The following is an 18,342-nucleotide window of genomic DNA, read 5'->3' as shown; positions in this document are numbered from 1 at the left end:
ATTTAATGTTTCCATTATTGTTGCTGGGCAAGAATTATGATTTCAGTGTAATATCAATTAATGGAGATGTAACTTAAAAACCTGTCAAATATCTTGGTAACATTGACAAAGTCACTGATCGTTAAGTTCTAACTGCCGCACTCAGAGTGGAACATTAATTACTTAAATGTAATTAATTCAATATGTGACATGAGCCCCATACATTATCTGTCAAACTCTTCATTAAATTAAGGGTTAATAATAATTAAATGTCTCTGAGTACGGCGGTAAGAGTCTAATAATATTATTCTTTTATAATTGATTCGTAAGCAGACGGTGGACCTATGTAATATGGTCAGATTGTGTCATGTCAGTCAACATAAGTTGATCACCATGTGTTGGGCTTAACGTAACCCGTGAAAATTACATAGGTCCGCCATCTGCCTTAGATGAATAAACTTCTCTGATAGTATCTACTTACATCGCGATCATCAAAATTACCAAGGTAGATTAGATAGATAGATTAACACGTCTTTATTGCTCACATAAAAAATGGGTATACAATCAGACTTAAAGTACTTAAAACTAAGACATTAATGTGGGCATTATGAGCCAATAAAATATAAATAAACAAACAATTCTTATCTTTTTTTCCACCTTGTGAATATAATATTTTAAACATGTGAAGATAATCTCGGGAATAAAACGAAATATAAATGTTCGACATTTTTATCCAGTATAAATCTTTACAATCTTTTTCCCATTTGTGAAGTGTGAACTCGAGATAAGTGAGAAAATGAACGAATAAAATGTTGAGGTGAAATAAAATCAATATGGCGATGGTTATATCTCAGACGACGAAGGCGGCGATAGGCGGGATCCTAGCGCTGATGATACTCGGAGCTGTTCTGGTGGTGGGGGTGGCTTTTGGCTGGTTTGACCCCAAGAGGGAGGATGAGGATACGCCGGCAAAGATCAGCGCGCGGCTGCAAGGACGGACGTCGTTTGTAACGCATCGCGCGGTAAGCTCGATTTTGTTTTGAACGTTTTTACGTGACACATAGATGAATTTCTTAATTTGTATAAATTTCACACTACACAGTTGCAAGACGTCTCATGCAAATGAAATCTGTCAATTTAGTACAAATTGATTAGAAATGCATTTGCGTCACATTTTGGTCTGAATTTACCCTGAGGGCGCGCCCCCATCAGACACGTCGCGGTGTCGTCAACGTGCAACGACACGACACCGCCAACGTGACACGTTGCGGTGCCGCACCGTGACACGGTGCCGCAAACGGTGCGCCGCCTCATGCCTCTATTCAGTTTGTTTGAAATCTGACAATATTTGCATTACGCGACTTTGAGAGGTATTTCCATATTATGCTTCGTTAAAGTTTGGAACGCAATTTTTATTCGGAATTTTCTCTGAAAAGGGCTTGACCGTGCCACGACACGACGCCGAGCCGAGTAGATGGGGACGCGCTGTACATCGCTTTTCTGTAGTATTATTATTGTTTTGGGGGATTATGACAAAAAAAGCAATTGTTAGAATCTGATGTAAGTGAGGGATGTGTTCCCATTTTTGTGACAAACATTCAATTATGTAAGGGTTATTTCTCATTCGTCTTCGTGGTCCAGTAGTTTAGAGACTCGCTCTTGACTCACAGGTCGTGAGTTCAATTTTCGCGTTGGAAACATGTTATAAGTTTGGTTAGGACAATGCAGGCTGATGAGGCATATAAAAAGTTGGCCTTATCTCAAGCCAGTCGTGTCGGTCGTGCGTCCCACTGGGTTATGAGAGTAAAGGAATAGAGAGTGCTCTTGTGTACTGCGCTCACACCTGGGCAATATTAAATTACTCCAGCATAACTGGCCTGGTTTCAATGAAACCGGCCACCGTCACCGAAATCGGTGTGGGAGTTATTATTATTTAATTTTCTCATTGCAACATTGCAAGGTGTCGCGATACATTAAATGAGCCAAAGAACAGGCATCACAATACCGCGGAGGCTAGTCTCTCAATTGTATGTTTATTTCCTTTTTTATTAAGTTCTTTCAATGTTTAGTGGCACCACATATTTCCAGTCACGATGCAATGGCCTTCATTATTTCGCGATTATACCAATAAAACTAAAAACAATTACTCAACAGTAAGTCGTTACGCTACTGAGCTGTTAATAAACTCGCGTGTTGTTGAGATCTCGACAAGAAATAGATTTTTTAATTAGAATCACGCATAAGCCGCTGAAACGATGTTGATGAAATTTGAACTAGAGATTTTGAGTTTTAAAAGGACATTGGACAGGACAAAGGACAGGCTCTTTTGGAATGAAAATGTGTTAAGATTTTCAGACCTACAAGTTTAGGCCTAGCATATGCCATTTGTAACTAAACATTACATAAACTTATTAATTTTGGAGGAGTTTGGCAGCGAACACTGAAACAAGTAAAAATATATTATACAACTAGTTGATGCCCGTAACTCCGTTGCGCCAAATTTCGTTTGTCGCGCGGGAATCGTACATTTTTGGGACAAAAAGTATCCATAGGATACTTTTTTCCCGAAAAATGTACGATTCCCGGGACTCAAAGTATCTCCATGCCAAATTTCAGCAAAATCGGTTCAGCGGTTAGGGCGTGAAGAGGTAACAGACAGACAGACAGACACACTTTCGCATTTATAATATTAGTACGGATTGCATATTAATATAGTATAATAGGAAGCATTACAAACGTTACGGGCTGTTTTTGTAATCATCCAGATTCTTGCTCAAAAATTCCTTCTATTCTCGGAGTTTTAACACTTTTATTGGCTCATCATCCAGAACTGATTACATTTGCCAAGTTTTGATTACGGTACGTAATCATTCCTCGGGACCGGTCTGAATCACTGAAAGCATTGATTTCACATTTTTCGATACAGGTTCGAAGTTTGATAAGCTTCCTTTTGAATTTCGGTAATGAATATTCTTCATTACGATATGAGAGTTACTGATTTTACAGATAATTCGAGGGTTTTAAAAGCTATGCAAAAGAATAAAAAGATAAAAAAGATGTTATCTTTTTTATTTTTTTATAAAATAGAGTACGATTATTGGTAGGTACTCTAAAAAAAGCTAAGAACTGGGTTACATAAATGAAAATATTCACTTTATGTAGACTTTATGTATGCGTTTATATATTATATCGTTATTATTGTCGTTATGTTTTACGGCCGTTCCCAATATTTGATCTATCTCTGGTTTGGCCCTACTAGAGATAGGAATAGCTCACATTACATCACTAATACATCACATTAGAGACATATATTTTATGTCAATTGTGAGCTATTCCTATCTCTAGTAGGGCAAAACCAGAGATAGATCAAATATTGGGAACGGCCGTTAGAGTATCAGACAAATAATGAAAGATTAGCTTATAATATCATGTAGAGTAAATGCTAAAAACAAGCTGTTCTCCACGACCACTACGCAAGCGCAACAAAATACGTGAAGCGTTTACAGCTACAGAAATCCTATATCCTTCGAGACAAGTGGCAAAGCGCTAACGCTAACGCTAGCGATAGCGCTACAAAATGTATGCGATTTGACATAAGTCATCGTTTCGCTAGCGAATACTAATGTCAAATCCATACATTTTGTAGCGTTAGCGTTTTGCCACTTGTCTACGGGGGCAGAACATTCATTAAAATCGGTCCAGATGTTAACGGGCACAGTTTTGTAAATAAAGATAAGGTAGCTAATTAGGGATGGCAAAATTCATGTAAAACACACGGATTTTTTAGAGTCAAAAACATTATATTGCCAATAAAACCTCACGCAGTTTCCTTGACCCTAAAACTACTGTACCTTTTCGTGTGGTCACATATACCCTTTGTGCCTTAATTACGATACAAGCTACAATGAAAATATTAGAAGCACACATCCTAACAATACTGCATGACATGCAGCTACGTTGAAAGGGGTCCTTTCAGTACCTACAGGATCAAAGAGCCCGAAAATAACTCCATTATACTCATATTCCGGTAATGTAATACACAATATAACTGCTACTTACCAGCAAAAAGATAGAAAAGGTTTTTTTCTCTTTAGACTTTCATCATCAACATCTTGTGCTTGCTTGTTTGAAGCTATTGCATAGGTTTTGAGCGCGGCGACCGAATCAAGAAATTTCCTAACCGTAAGCAAACCTAATACTCGTCTAACGTCGTTTCAGTTCGGCAGTCTTCGACACGGTGTTTGAGTTCGTGCGATTAGACGTAAGCGTGTAGACTAGCTGGTAACTGCAAAAGCTTTACCACGGCAATCCCCGAGTGCCACACTTATTGTTTATTTCATTTTGTTCCAATTGACTTTATAATTATAAGGTCAGTACAAATTGCAACTTGAGATAGAGCCGTTCAAAATAGGCAGCCAAATACAGCTGAGTGAGTGAGCAGCTATGCTATAAAGTTCAGTTTTGAAATACTCATTTAAAAAGTATTGTAAAGTGTACATTGAATCACCTCGTCAAGTTGCAAACGGAAATGAAAAATGTTTTATTTCTAAATCAGTTAACAATAATTAACACTTTTAGAACGTCTACGTGAGGCCTACCACGGGTTCGGGAACTAACCCAGCGGGAAGAACTGGCGTAAGAAACTCGCACGTGGCCGCCTGTTACCAAAAAGATGGGAAAATTGTTCTTTAAAAAAAATGCTTTGCAATTTGAACTAATCAGTGCGGTTCAACATATTAATTATTCATAGTCAAGTCTAATGCGCACGCTAAACGGTAATTCTGCATTACATGCATTACGTGCTGTAATGCACGAATTATCGTGTATTGCAGTGAATGATGCGAATTACATGCAAACTACGTGCTGTACAACGTGCTGTACATTGAATGACAACTTCTTTAATTTTTCAGCACGACATGAGTGACGTGCTGTAATTCACGCATGATCGTTTATTGTAGTGAATGACGCGAATGACATGCAAACTACGTGCTGTACATTGATTTACAAGTGATTTAATTTTTCGTCATGCAATAATGCAGCGGATCGCGCGATCGGTATGTCATCGGCATGCCCATGGGACAACTCAGTTCCAGGGTGGTGCTCCCGAACACTTAAAAAAAATATGCGTTTCTTTGAACAGGGCATACAAACTGTTAATGTGCGCAAAATTAATAAATCAAATAATATATTTTGCCATAATATAATATTTTATTGCTAATAAATAACTTTTGGACGAATATAGGCTGATATGATGATGATGATGATGAAATAACTTTTTCAATTTAATTTATACAAAAAACGTCGGTAAGTATTTACAAGAACGTATCGTGATCTCCGTGGTCCAGTGGTTTAGCGTGGTCGTGGGTTTGATTCTCGCGTTGGAAACAATATTTTATTTCCAAGATTGGTTAGGACAATGCAGGCTGATCACCTAATTGTCTGACAAGTAATGATCCATGCGTCGGATGGGCATGTAAAAAGTCGGCCCTGCGCCTGATCTTTCGCCAGTCGTGTCGTTCTTTCGGCCCACTGGGCTAGGAGAGTAAAAGGAATAGAGAGTATACCTACTCTTGTGTACTGTGCACACATTTGAGCACTATAAAATTACTCCTGTGGGATGGTCTCAATGAAACCGGCCACCGTCACCGAAACCGGTGTGGGAAACCGGAAATATTTGTACAATAATTTATTCAAGGTGCAATGAATAAGATTATCATCATAAAAAAACTTGAGAGGTGTCAAGGGACACCCGGATGGAACGAAGGTCCAGTTTACATGTTATACTAGTTACTTTAAAAACTATAGCAAAAATGCTAAATAGTTGTAAGCCGTGCGGTAGTGCTTGTTTCTCTCCCCCTCTCTGGCATTGAACAGTGCGGTGAAGCGACGTCTATTTTTGAGTGTAGGGGAACTGCATGCAAAACGGACCATGCAGGCAAAACGGAACGGTCAAATTACTTGAAACCTACTAGGGCCATCTATTTGCTAGGTAACGCTACTAATTACTCGGGCCCTTCCCGTTCTCGGTCATTGCCGGCGAAACTGTCATACGGAACAGCGGATTTTTATTGCGGTTAAATTTTTTTTTCACATTTTGATGTAAAAAACACAATTTTTGACCAGTCCGCACTTTTGTTGTAATTAATATTTTCTATTTAATGATATGACACAGTGTTCTGCATGATTTTAACTTTAATATAGTATTTAAAGAATGAAAGGGGTAAAACGGTTAACTTCAAAATGTGACATTTATTCATGAAAACCTAAAAACAAAAAAGACGGGTGCAGTGCATGATTTGTCTCCTCTAGGCACATTGTAGTTTAGTTGTACACAACATTTATTTGTAAAAGGTATTCCCCAAATGACATATGCATTGGGACCATTTTGCCCTTTACCGTGGTCCATTTTACCTTCACACGCAGGCAAAATGGCCTGTGTGATTAATAGGAATTGTAGAGTGATTAATAATAAAGATATTCTATAAAAAATTTAATAGTAAAGCTATATTTGTTGATGTAAGACGAGTTTTGCCTTAAATATGCAATTTTGCCTTCAGTTCCCCTATACAGGTTTTTATTACTTACTTAAGAAATAATACCTATCTAAGCCCGGGTGTCCTTTGACACCTCTCAAGTTTTTTTTGTTTATTTTCCGTTATTATGGTGTGTGAAATATTTTAGTGAAATTATACATTTATTCGAGCTAATTTTTTTTTTTTAATTTTTGGCAGTTTAGAGTTTAGACTGAAATGTTTCTTAAAATGTTTAACCTATACTTGGTACTACTAATATATATTCTGTGCCTAAACATAAATTAAAAAAATATATACTTATCGGATATAATAGGTATGTGTTTTTTTTCTTCTGTTCTGAATTTCGAAATTCAATAATAGAATAGAGAAGGAGATAATTTTCCGAGCTCCACGCGGTAACTTGTTTTCGCATTTCTTTTATTTAATTTTTAAGTTTATTAATTTACGTTTTAGTTTTATTGTTCAATAAAGTGTTTTGATATGTAACTTCTTTCAATACATATCTGTATCTATCTAATATCACAGCTAATATATAAAAATTAGTCGGGGTTTCCTTCCTGACGCTATAACTCCAGAACGCACGAACCGATTTCCACGATTTTGCATTCGTTGGAAAGGTCTCGGGCTCCGTGAGGTTTATAAAACAAAAAAAAATCAGAAAAACTTCAAGAGAAAAGCAGGAAAACTGGGTAAACAGGCAAAACAACATTTGCCGGGACAGCTAGTACTTATTATAAAACAAAGTCGCTTTTTTTCCCTCATGTCCCTTTGTTCCCTTTAATCTTTAAAACTACGCAACGGATTTTGATGATTTTCTCAGTGTTAGATAGCCCATTTATCGAGGAAGGCTATAGGCTATATTTTATCACGCTAAGACTAATAGGAGCGAAGAAATAGATGAAAATGTGGAAAAATATTTGAAAGGGCTAACTTGAACGCGCTAATCTCAGGAACTACTGGTCCGATTTGAAAAATTCTTTCAGTGTTAGATAGTCCATTTATTGAGGAAGTCTATAGGCTATATTTTATCACGCTAAGACGATTAGAAGAATGCGGAAAAAACGGAGGAAATAATTTGAAAGGGCTTATCTCGCGAACTACTGCGGCAATTTTTATGTTATTTGGCACAGATAAGAAGTAGCCCACGTGAAGGATTATAGGCTATCGATTTTAATCAGTTTTTTAGTGGCTATATATTTTATACCTACCCGTGCGACGCCGGCGCGGGTCGCTAGTTTTAATTAACTTGTTAATAACACGAGTGTGTTTACTATGACAAAAGCCCCGCCACCCGTGTCACAGACACCAGCACTAAATTTTAATTATTATTTTTAATAGTTTATAACATAAATTATAATAATTAGTTTTTAATAGTTTATAATATAAATTAAAAACTATTGAGAACAATTAAATTTTTGTATATTTTTTTAATGAAATAAGGGGGCAAACGAGCAAACGGGTCACCTGATGGAAAGAAACCATATCATTCAATTTTTGAGCAGTATAGGGTTGGGGATGATACTCTAGTGCGAAGGAGTCACAATAGATCCTCATGGGTCGCAGTGACGTCAGGGCTACAGAGACCTGCCTTCTTTAAAAAAAAATTACCCAAAAATGTTTTCAAACTGGAGTTCTTTTTACGTTGGTCAATAAAGCGTGGGCCGTGGCGGCCGGCCAGCGCGCGCGCGCGCCAAGTGCGAGCGGCGCTCGGTGCCCTTAGGACCGCGGCGCCCGTGTGCACCGCACACGTTGCACCTATGGGAAAGACGCCCCTGAGGGGGGGGTAGGGATGGGAAGGGAAGGGAATAGGGTAAGGGATTGGGCCTCCGGTAAACTCACTCACTCGGCGAAACACAGCGCAAGCGCTGTTTCATGCCGGTTTTCTGTGAGAACGTGGTATTTCTCCGGTCGAGCCGGCCCATTCGTGCCGAAGCATGGCTCTCCCAGGTTTTTTTTTTTAGTTTAGTAAATAACATTATTATTATACTCTTGAATTATCCTCCTGAATTATCATGCTGCATGATGAAAAATGAGCGTTGTTTCATGCCGGTTTTCTGTGAGAACGTGGTATTTCTCCGGTCGAGCCGGCCCATTCGTGCCGAAGCATGGCTCTCCCAGGTTTTTTTTTTTTTAGTTTAGTAAATAACATTATTATTATACTCTTGAATTATCCTCCTGAATTATCATGCTGCATGATGAAAAATGAGCGTTCATCATGCAGCATGTAATTCACGTAAATGAATGGTCATGCTGAATTACCGTGTACGGGGTACTTAATGCGAACGCAGCTTTAGATGTAGCATATCTTTCAATCAACACTTAAATAATACAAAACAATCTAAAAATATGTATTTTATTTAAATCGACTGACGTCACAAAAAGCCTAATTGGTCTAATTTAGTTCGAACCCTGATGTCACCGTAGGAGAGTCTTTGAACGAGCATGCAATGAAATAAACGGCCTACGGTTTAACAGCGCGGATTTATTTTTATGAATGAACGTTTTTAATGAAAAATAACCATTTATAACACACAATTTACTCGCTTATCGCTGTTTATTTAATAAGATTGCGAAATGTAAACGATTTATAAAGGTGAAACACGAATAAAATACATTACCAAGTTTTGGTATTTAGCTATAGCATAGCTTTTATCGCGGGATTTGAGCGCGGCGACCGAATCAAGAAAAAACCTAACATCCTCACTCCGACTGGCACACCGTGCCGGTCGGTGAAAACGCTGCACCGACCGTCACGGTCGTCGTCTTTCAGTTCTGCACACTTTAGCACGGTCTTTGTGTGCGTGCGACTGTATGCGAAATCTAAAAAAAACGCATTTGATAAAAAATGCTATGCAATAGTTTTACTAAAGTAATATTGTGATTTGGAAATGCTCTTTTTAAGGATCTCAGGGTCTTTTCATATCGAAATATTGTAATGGGACACGACACGATTATCAATAATTTAGCATGAAACAATTCTAATTTTTAGTGGCACGCAATTTTACTTTCTAAAACATCGCCAAGTTTGTTTCGTTTTTTTAGACAGTCTTAAGAATTCACCTGACCCTATACATACTTAAATCTAGATCTCAAAATCTGTAAGATCTAGAAAACTGATTTTCTTACACAAGTAACATCAGTTCATGAAGATTAAACGCTCAAGACAAAAACACAATTACTGAAAAATGCTCGATAGTTTTTTTTACAAGAAACCTTCTTTTGGACACATTTTTGCTTGGATCTTCTAAGTTTGCTTTTCTCAAAATACTTTTTTCTTAATCATTATAGTTCGTCTTTTATTCAAGTAAAACTAACTTGGCGATGATTCCGCGTCGTCCTTTTTCACCTGGCATATGAAAAACGGGCGTGAGTGTGAAGAGAGAAGGACGATGTTTGATTTTTTGGGTCAGTAGTCCTCTTAAAGGTGTAATTCTAAAAGTGAATACCATTTCTGTTCATATTATTATTTGAATCATATTATTTACTTTTAGAATAAAATAATCAGTCATAATAATTTTACATCTAACCTAATAACTTGCTTGACGAAAACTTTATTAATAAATAAAAAAGAAAATAATATTCGAAAACAAAAACAGCGATAACTTTTTATCTGCCATACTGCATAGTGTTATAATATTATAGACATTAGGTATGCTGTACTGCAGTTTATAGGCTTTTATTCAGCAGCCAGACATACGCACTACACAGACAAAACAAAACAAAACTAAGTAAATATATTGGTATACCTTTAACAAATTTATAACATTTTTTTGCCAAAATTACAGTACCTTATAAATATAAAGCAAGTTCTTTGATGTGATTCTTTATACATTTTTCACAAGGCGAAATATGAGTTCTGACTAAATCATGAAGACAATCACCCCCACACATACGTTGCTTTAAGAAGCAACCCTTGTGTTGCTGCAATTTTATTAAATAAAGTTCATTTTTGAACTCTACTTTACGTGACGGAATATAATTTGATATCGTAAATTAGTTGAAAATCAACAAAATGAAAGACTGAAAATGCATACTTCTATACTAATATTATAAATGCGACAGTGTGTCTGTCTGTTACCTCTTTACGCCCAAACCGCTGAACCAATTTTGCTGGCCATGGAGATACTTTTAGTCCCGGGATAGGACATAGGATACTTTTTATCCCGGGAGAATGTAAGGTCCACGCGATAATCAAATTTTGGCGCAACGGAGTTACGGGCGTCGTCTAGTATGATATCATTTATTATGTTTGTTCTTTACTTTTCCGTAAAGTCTTGGTTATAAATCCCAGCCCAAGTGAGTAGTAAAACTAGTGATTATGATGAATACATATTAAAAAGTGGAATGTTTCGTAGCAGGCCCCGCTCATGTTCCACACTTAACGTTCTCACTTTGTGCGAAAGTGGGCCATTAGACAGAAAGCTGTTACATAAAAAAAATCATTAGTTCTGTTATTTATTTCGCTGGAAGATGTATGATACGTACGTAAGTTGTTGTTAGTAGGGTTGTTGGTGGATTTATCAATATCATTATGAGATCTTCATATTAATGAAATAGAATATAATAATGAGAAAGGGTATAGATAGTATAGAACAAGCATAATAATATATTATCGTACAATTTTAATATCATACATATTTGTATCACCAAACTCATCAATTTTCTACCGTACAAACCTTCCTTGGACTTCCACAAATATTTCAAGACTAAAATGAACAAAATCAGTTTATCCTTTCTCTAGATTTAGCGAGGCTAACAAAAATTCATTTTTATTCATATAGATGTGTTCCGAATATTTCTTTGATCGCCAAGAACAATTTATAATTTCACTGTAATAATATCATTAAATCAATAGCTACACATAATTATTATAGACTCTTTAATATAGAGTTTACCCCAGCCATTTATTAAAAGATAACTATTTTTAAATCGCTTTATTTGTTCGGTGTTGAATAATTAATTTTAATTTCAATCACAATGATTCAGTTGTTATTATTTATTAACTGTAGATTCAAAAGTTTAAAGCGATGTACAAAAATATTTTTACAATAAAATAAAATATTATTGTAAATGAAAAGTAGCTTAAGAAAATTTGTGAATCATTCAATTACAGATATGAAACGAAACCCCAGAGTTTTTAGCGAACAAAAAAAATAATATAAGCAAAAGCTTTTAAAAGGTAATGAAGACAGACGTTGGAAACACACCTTTAAAATGACGCCATATTATTATTTGCGAACAAGTCGTGCGAATTATGAGTAATTCGTCATTTCGCAGATATGTTCGCTTTCTGGAAATATAATATTATTCATGTATTAAAACTTCTATTATTTATGCAAACTTCATACTTATATTATAAAATATGCAAAAGTTTGTTTGTATGTCTGTCCATCTGTCAGTTTGCCTATCTATATGTCTGTTATCTCTTCACGCCCAACCGCTGATCCGATTTTGCTGTTTGGTATGAAGATACTTGTCCCGGGACAGGATCAGTTACCACTTCAGTCTTCACACCAAAACCGCTTAACCGATTTTGCTAAAATTTGATATGGAGATACTTTAAGTCCCGAGCAAGGACTTAGGATACTTTTTATCCCGAAAAAACGTACGGTTCCCGCGCGATATACTAATTTTGGTTTGGTTTGGTCATCTAGTATTTTGTACACTTACTACAATACTTAGAACATTATTATCTCTCGCGTAGATAATATTTTTAATTACAATACACAGAAAAAAGGAATTCTTTGAAGGAATACTTGGAATACTTTCTTTGTAGTTAACGAGTTAGAAAATTCGAGCTCGCTCAGTTCCTTTGTGGGGTTACATTAAAATAAGCTAAATTTTATAAAGTTTTTTGCAGTTTTGCGCTAGAAAAATATTTATTGTCACAATAACTAACATTGTGACACCAGAATTTTATATTAAGTATTATAAGATAAGATATTTTATAATGTAATAAAATATTTTATCAGTTCCTTGCATATAAAATGCTACTTGTTAATTGGCAGTTATATCAAACGTGATTAGAATCTTAGTTTTCCTACTATGTACCTTTTCAACTAGGTATATTATAATTATAAATTATTGGCCAACACGGCTGTACTGATTTTAACCACCAAATTTTATATGCATATTTAGTAGGTCTGAGAATCGGCTACTATCTATTTTTTATAGTGATTAGGGTTTTTTGTTTTTTTTTTATTATTGGACAATTTTTTTATTTTTATTTTTCTATAATGCGGCAGTAAAAATACATACAACCCTAAATTTTTACCCTTTTATCACCAACCCCTATTTTTCGGATGGATCGGGCTAAAATTTGGCATGCAGGTGGTTGTTATGACGTAGGCATCCGCTAAGAAAGGATTTTAATCAATTCTACCCCAAGGGGATAAAAAAGGGGATGAAATTTTGTATGAAACTTTGACAATTTTAAACCTATTGGGCTGAGACTTTGATACCTTATTAATAATAAAACATACTTCCAGTTACAACACAACAACTATAATCAAACACAAATTCAAAGTCACAATCAACTTACAATAAATCCGAAGACAATCAAAAAGGTAACAAAATATTTTACAAAGGAAATGTCCAATGGACGGTTCACGTGACTACAATCATTAGCATTTTGATAATAATATGTTCTACATTTGAGTATGCATTTAGTGATATAGTTTATAGGGTGTAACAAACTAAGTAACAATACTTCAGAGTGTGTATGTGTCCCTTATTATATTATGTTACTATAAGCTGTCCCGGCGCACGATTCTTTTGCCATATAAAGTGTTTCGCCCGTATTATTTTATTAAGTGACTAAATAAGTATGTCGCCATGACATCGTCCATCGCTATCGTCGCACAAACAATGTTCGCCGTCAGTCTCGAGTTGTAATAATTTACTTTTATTTATTTAACAAATGCACTTATCATAAAAAGTACCCAGTAGCCGATTCTCAGACTTACTGAATATGGTGTACGGTAGCTGCTAACAATTGTGACACAAGAATTTTATATTATGTTATAATATTATGTTTAGAGTCAACTGTGAAAGTAGTCATCGCTGAAAGAGCATTTTTATGAGCAAGCGCCTCAGCGTCATGAGTTTGTCCACAAAAGATATAAAAAATACTCTTTCATCGCTGCTACTTTCACAGTGAATACAGGTGGCTCATACACATCCTAAAATGTTATCACTTTGTTTTGTCACACACTGTATATTTTAGCACGTTTAAATAAAGTCCCTATTTTTAAATTATCAAAAAATGTAATTTCTATGAATCCCATATGTAGCTTAAATTACTGAATAGAATTATAATTTAGCATACGCGTTTTTTCGATTTAATATTATTACAATTTGTAGTGCGGTGACCGGGAATTTTGCTGCAACAATGCTAACATCACGTCCGAATAATGTTATTTCTTAGAACTTTAAGTATATACCGTACTTTCATCCTGATAGAGCAATTCTGGCGAGCGATATAAATCGATAAAAGACAAATAGAGGACATAAAACACTGTAACATCTCGTGTTACAGTGTTTTAGGCCTGAGAATAGGTTTTTATCTACTTTATATTGATACTAGAAATAATTTTTATGGCAAGACAACATTTTCCGGGTCATCTGGAATATATTTAGGTTACATGACATAGAACAGGACAATTTTTTTTTAACACACAATACGTAGGCATAGGACGTAGGCTACAATTTGTCTCAACACAACAAAATTATGTTGCCACTGGTAAGAGATTGTCAATGGTCATCTATCTCAGAATGTCTGAAGATGAAGCAAAAATCATATTCTGAGATAGGGAACGTGCACAATTAATTGTTGCGAACTATTATAGTCGCCGAGTCTTGTGCTCGATAATTTTATTACTTGCTATGTCACTTGCTGCCACCTAAAGCTCTTGCACGTTCTCTTCTAAGACTAGCTGTTTGACCGAGAGATATATATATATATATATATATATACAACAATTGCTCGTTTAAAGATATAAGATTATAGAAATAGATATCATTTATTTGCTGAAATAAGGTTATTTGCTGAAATAATGTTAAAGTTATTTGATCAAGCTCTCTTATTTTGCCTTTGGGTGCGTGCAAATTATATACTACTTAAAATTATATATTTTATTCTTTTATCTGATTATGTTTTGCAATTATCCTATTTCTAATAAATAAATAATTATTATAAAATCTTAATACAAATAATAGGTCAATATGGGCTTTTTTCGATTGATGCCAGCGAACTGAAATTTCTGCTATTTATTTACATAGCATGTGTATCCTATAGTTCCTGCACGTTCCCTATTGGGAACAATTTTTATGTTCCATTTGCGGCTTGTTAGCGAGTTTGAACAAACTTCGCGCTGATTGTGGTATAACTGCTGTAAACAATAGAGCAATTAAAACTGCGCCGTAGTTTTGGAGTTATCTCGTGAAGACAAACAAAATGTGTTTTATTTGGGTTCAATTTTGTACAGTTTTGTATATCTGCAGTTAATTCATTTTAAGCCCTCTAGAAATTGTGTCACATTTGTAATATTATAAGTTATAACATTACGATATTACCAATTTCTCTAAAAATAAATATATTTCACACTGTTTCTTGATTTGCCGAAGATACCTCCTGATTATAAATAATACTTGAAGTGACCTATTTTCATTGTGATAATTTGATTTATTTTCAGGTAAACCCAGATGAAAACAGACTGCCAGTGACATCACATTCGTCTCCATGTAAGTTACAAACGTAAAATAAAGTAAGCCAGAGCCCGGAATTTACACTGTAGACTTTACGTAGATAATCTACACCGTAGACAGACTTTCCGTAGAGGGTCTACACCGTAGACTTTCCGTAGAGGCTCTACGCCGTAGACTCTACGTATATTGTCTACACTGCAGTGGACTTTACGAAAATGTCTACGCCGTAGACATTTCGTAGATGATCTACGCCGTAGACTCTCCTTAGAGAAGCTACAGTGTAGTCCAATAAAATTACGGCTCAAAATAGGTTAAATAAACATGAACGAACACAGTTTGGGGTATTTAAGGATCGATAGGGGGGTGTATTCTGAGCATAAATTCCAATTTGAGGGGTTCTACTGAGGTCACCTCAAGGTCATTTCGATAGAAACACGTTTAATTCGATATCTCGAGATTGATCAATGTTGGGCAAAAAATTGCAGAAACCTTTTCTCTTCCAAATTAAATTTACTAACTTTTTAATGTGAAACTTTTTTTTTACATTAATATTTTTCAACTTATTACTCCTGCAAGGCAAAAATTTTACTTTTTTTTCTATTTAAAAATTATCGGCTAAGTGCGAGTCGGACTCGCGCACGAAGGGTTCCGTACTGTTATAGAGCGAAAATAAGGAAAAAATTGTGTTTTTTGTATGGGAGCCCCCCTAAATTATTTATTTTATTTTAATTGTATTATGGAATATTAAAGCACGCATATAATTAAGGATTTTTTGAAAATTTCAAGTGTCTATATGTCGCCATTATGGATTACGAGCCAAAAAGACCAAAAATATAACGTTTCTTGTATGGGAGTCCGCTTAAATATTAATTTTATTTTGTTTTTAGTATTTTTTGTTATAGCGGCACCAGAAATACATAATCTGTGAAAATTTCAGAAGTCTAGCTATAGCGCTTCTTGAGTTACAGCCTAGAGACAGACAGACAGACGGACGGACAGACAGATGGACAGACAGACGTACAGACATCGAAGTGTCAGTAATAGGGTCCCGTTTTTACCCTTTGGGTACGGAACCCTAAAAAGTAAAATGTTTGCCTTTCGGGAGTAATAAGTTGAAAAATATTAATGTTAAAAAAGTTTCAGATAAAAAAGTTAGTAAATTTAATTTGGAAGAGAAGATCTCTACAATTTTTTGCCTAACACTGATCATTCTCGAGATATCGAATTAAACGCGTTTCCATCGAAATGACCTTGAGCTGACTTATATAGTCTCAGCGTAGAGGCTCGATAGCGTGACTTTATACTCTACTTGAAGGGTCTACAACGTAGTCTTTACGTAAAAGGTCTACGCCGTAGACTGTCCGTAGAGGAGCTACAACGTAGTCTCGCCGTAGACTATTTGTAGGTTATCCACACGGTAGACTTTTCGTAGACAGTCTTCAATGTACACTCTGTAGACTGTAGAGAATCTACAACTTGGATAATGTAGTCTTTATATTATTATATTGTAGTAGTAAAAGTCATATTGGACACGATTAAAAAAAATTCTTTTTTCATTGTTCTTGTAAGTATAACACAAACATTTGTTACTAAAAAACAAGCAAATAAATTACCACCCTGTTGGCAAAGTTATGGAAATGGATCTACATTCTTTAATCTTTTTCCAGTCAGCCTCAAAGGAGAAAAAATCAATACAGTAAGTATAAATTATTGATACTTGTTGTTTTTCGTATACTTCAACAAAGATTTTCGTATTGGGAACCCGTATTTTAGGATTATCTAAGATTAAGCGTGTTATCACGAATAATGTTATGTTTTTGGGGCAAACATTATTTATTCCGTAATGTGTGAAAAAGGTGTGTATTATATAATTTCTATGAATAAAATATGTAAATGTGCATTGTGTATTGAATATGACGAAGTTCTAATTTCTCAATATGAGTACAATAAATGTACGGTCTAAGTACGTATTCTGTCACTTGTAATACGTACTTTTATTGAGCTATCAGAGCAATTCAATGTTATAATATAAGACAGGTGCGCACCTACATTATTATGTCGAGCTATGACAAGTGAATCTAAATTACGATTTGTAATAACCCGATCAAATTGCCTAGGTATAGGTCGTCTATCAAACAACTTCTGTAAATTCACAATGTAGTATTCACGTGATTTGGGGGGGTTATCTCGGCCGTACATTATAGATCAAGAGCCCGCGAGGGCGAGACCTTCCTTCGTTTCGTAAAACTGAAATTTTACCTGTTGGTGGCCTTTGCAGAGGCAAGAACGACCAGCAAGTATTTTATTTCGGTCGCGGATACTTTAGGAGGTATCCAGTTTTGAAAGTCTACCCGACCTTCGAGAAGAAGAAAAGCTCAATTTCACACAACAAGGGTCACAAACAGGTCAATTTTCAGCTTTGCGAAACGAAGGAAGGTGTGGCCCTCACGGGCTCTTACTATATTATTTGCCAAAACCGAACCAAGAGTTTGAAACCACCTATAAAATAATTTCTCTGACAGTGCGTGACACTGCAATGTGATGATACAACCTGATAGTTCTCATGGTTATGCATGAAACCCTTAATAATACCAAAGTCTTTACAACTTATGCTGTTACGGTTAACTGCAGGTTAGCTTCCAAGTTAATGAGTACGAAGTTAAGCTTTCTTGGAAGTACTTACTAAGGTTGCTGCTATAAAATGAGAACTAAGCTGTTTTTATCATTTCATAGACATTATTTTCATTCAGTCGTCATCACTATCTTCGTCTTCATCAGAAGCATCATCATTAGTTTTAGATTATTAGACAATATAGACGTGGGGGAGCCATGCTTCGGCACGAGTGGGCCGGCTCGACCGGAGAAATACCACGTTCTCACAGAAAACCGACGTGAAACAGCGCTTGCGCTGTGTTTCGTCGAGTGAGTGAGTTTACCGGAGGGCCAATTGCCTATCCTATTCCCTTCCCTACCCTCCTCTATTCCCTTCCCTTCCCATCCCTACCCTTCCCTATTCCCTCTTAAAAGGCCGACAATGCACCTGCAGCTCTTCTAATGCTGCGAGTGTCCATGGGCGACGGAAGTTGCTTTCCATCAGGTGACCCATTTGTTCGTTTGCCCCCTT

At 35.8% G+C, this 18,342-nt stretch overlaps 1 protein-coding gene across 1 annotated transcript in view; it reads left to right on the top strand.

The window, feature by feature from the left end:
• The first annotated feature begins 763 nt into the window (after positions 1-763).
• Positions 764-18,342, top strand: part of LOC121739484 (collagen alpha-1(XVIII) chain-like) — a 63,409-nt gene continuing 45,830 nt past the window's right edge. The window contains exons 1-3 of the mRNA XM_042131971.1: positions 764-1,001; positions 15,206-15,254; positions 16,886-16,914. Coding sequence (XP_041987905.1) covers positions 813-1,001; positions 15,206-15,254; positions 16,886-16,914 — 267 coding nt within the window. The 5' untranslated portion in view covers positions 764-812. The remainder of the gene's footprint in view (positions 1,002-15,205; positions 15,255-16,885; positions 16,915-18,342) is intronic.

Source organism: Aricia agestis, chromosome Z, assembly GCF_905147365.1.
Source record: "Aricia agestis chromosome Z, ilAriAges1.1, whole genome shotgun sequence".
Lineage (NCBI taxonomy): Eukaryota > Metazoa > Arthropoda > Insecta > Lepidoptera > Lycaenidae > Aricia > Aricia agestis.
This window is presented reverse-complemented; position numbering and strand designations above follow the sequence as displayed.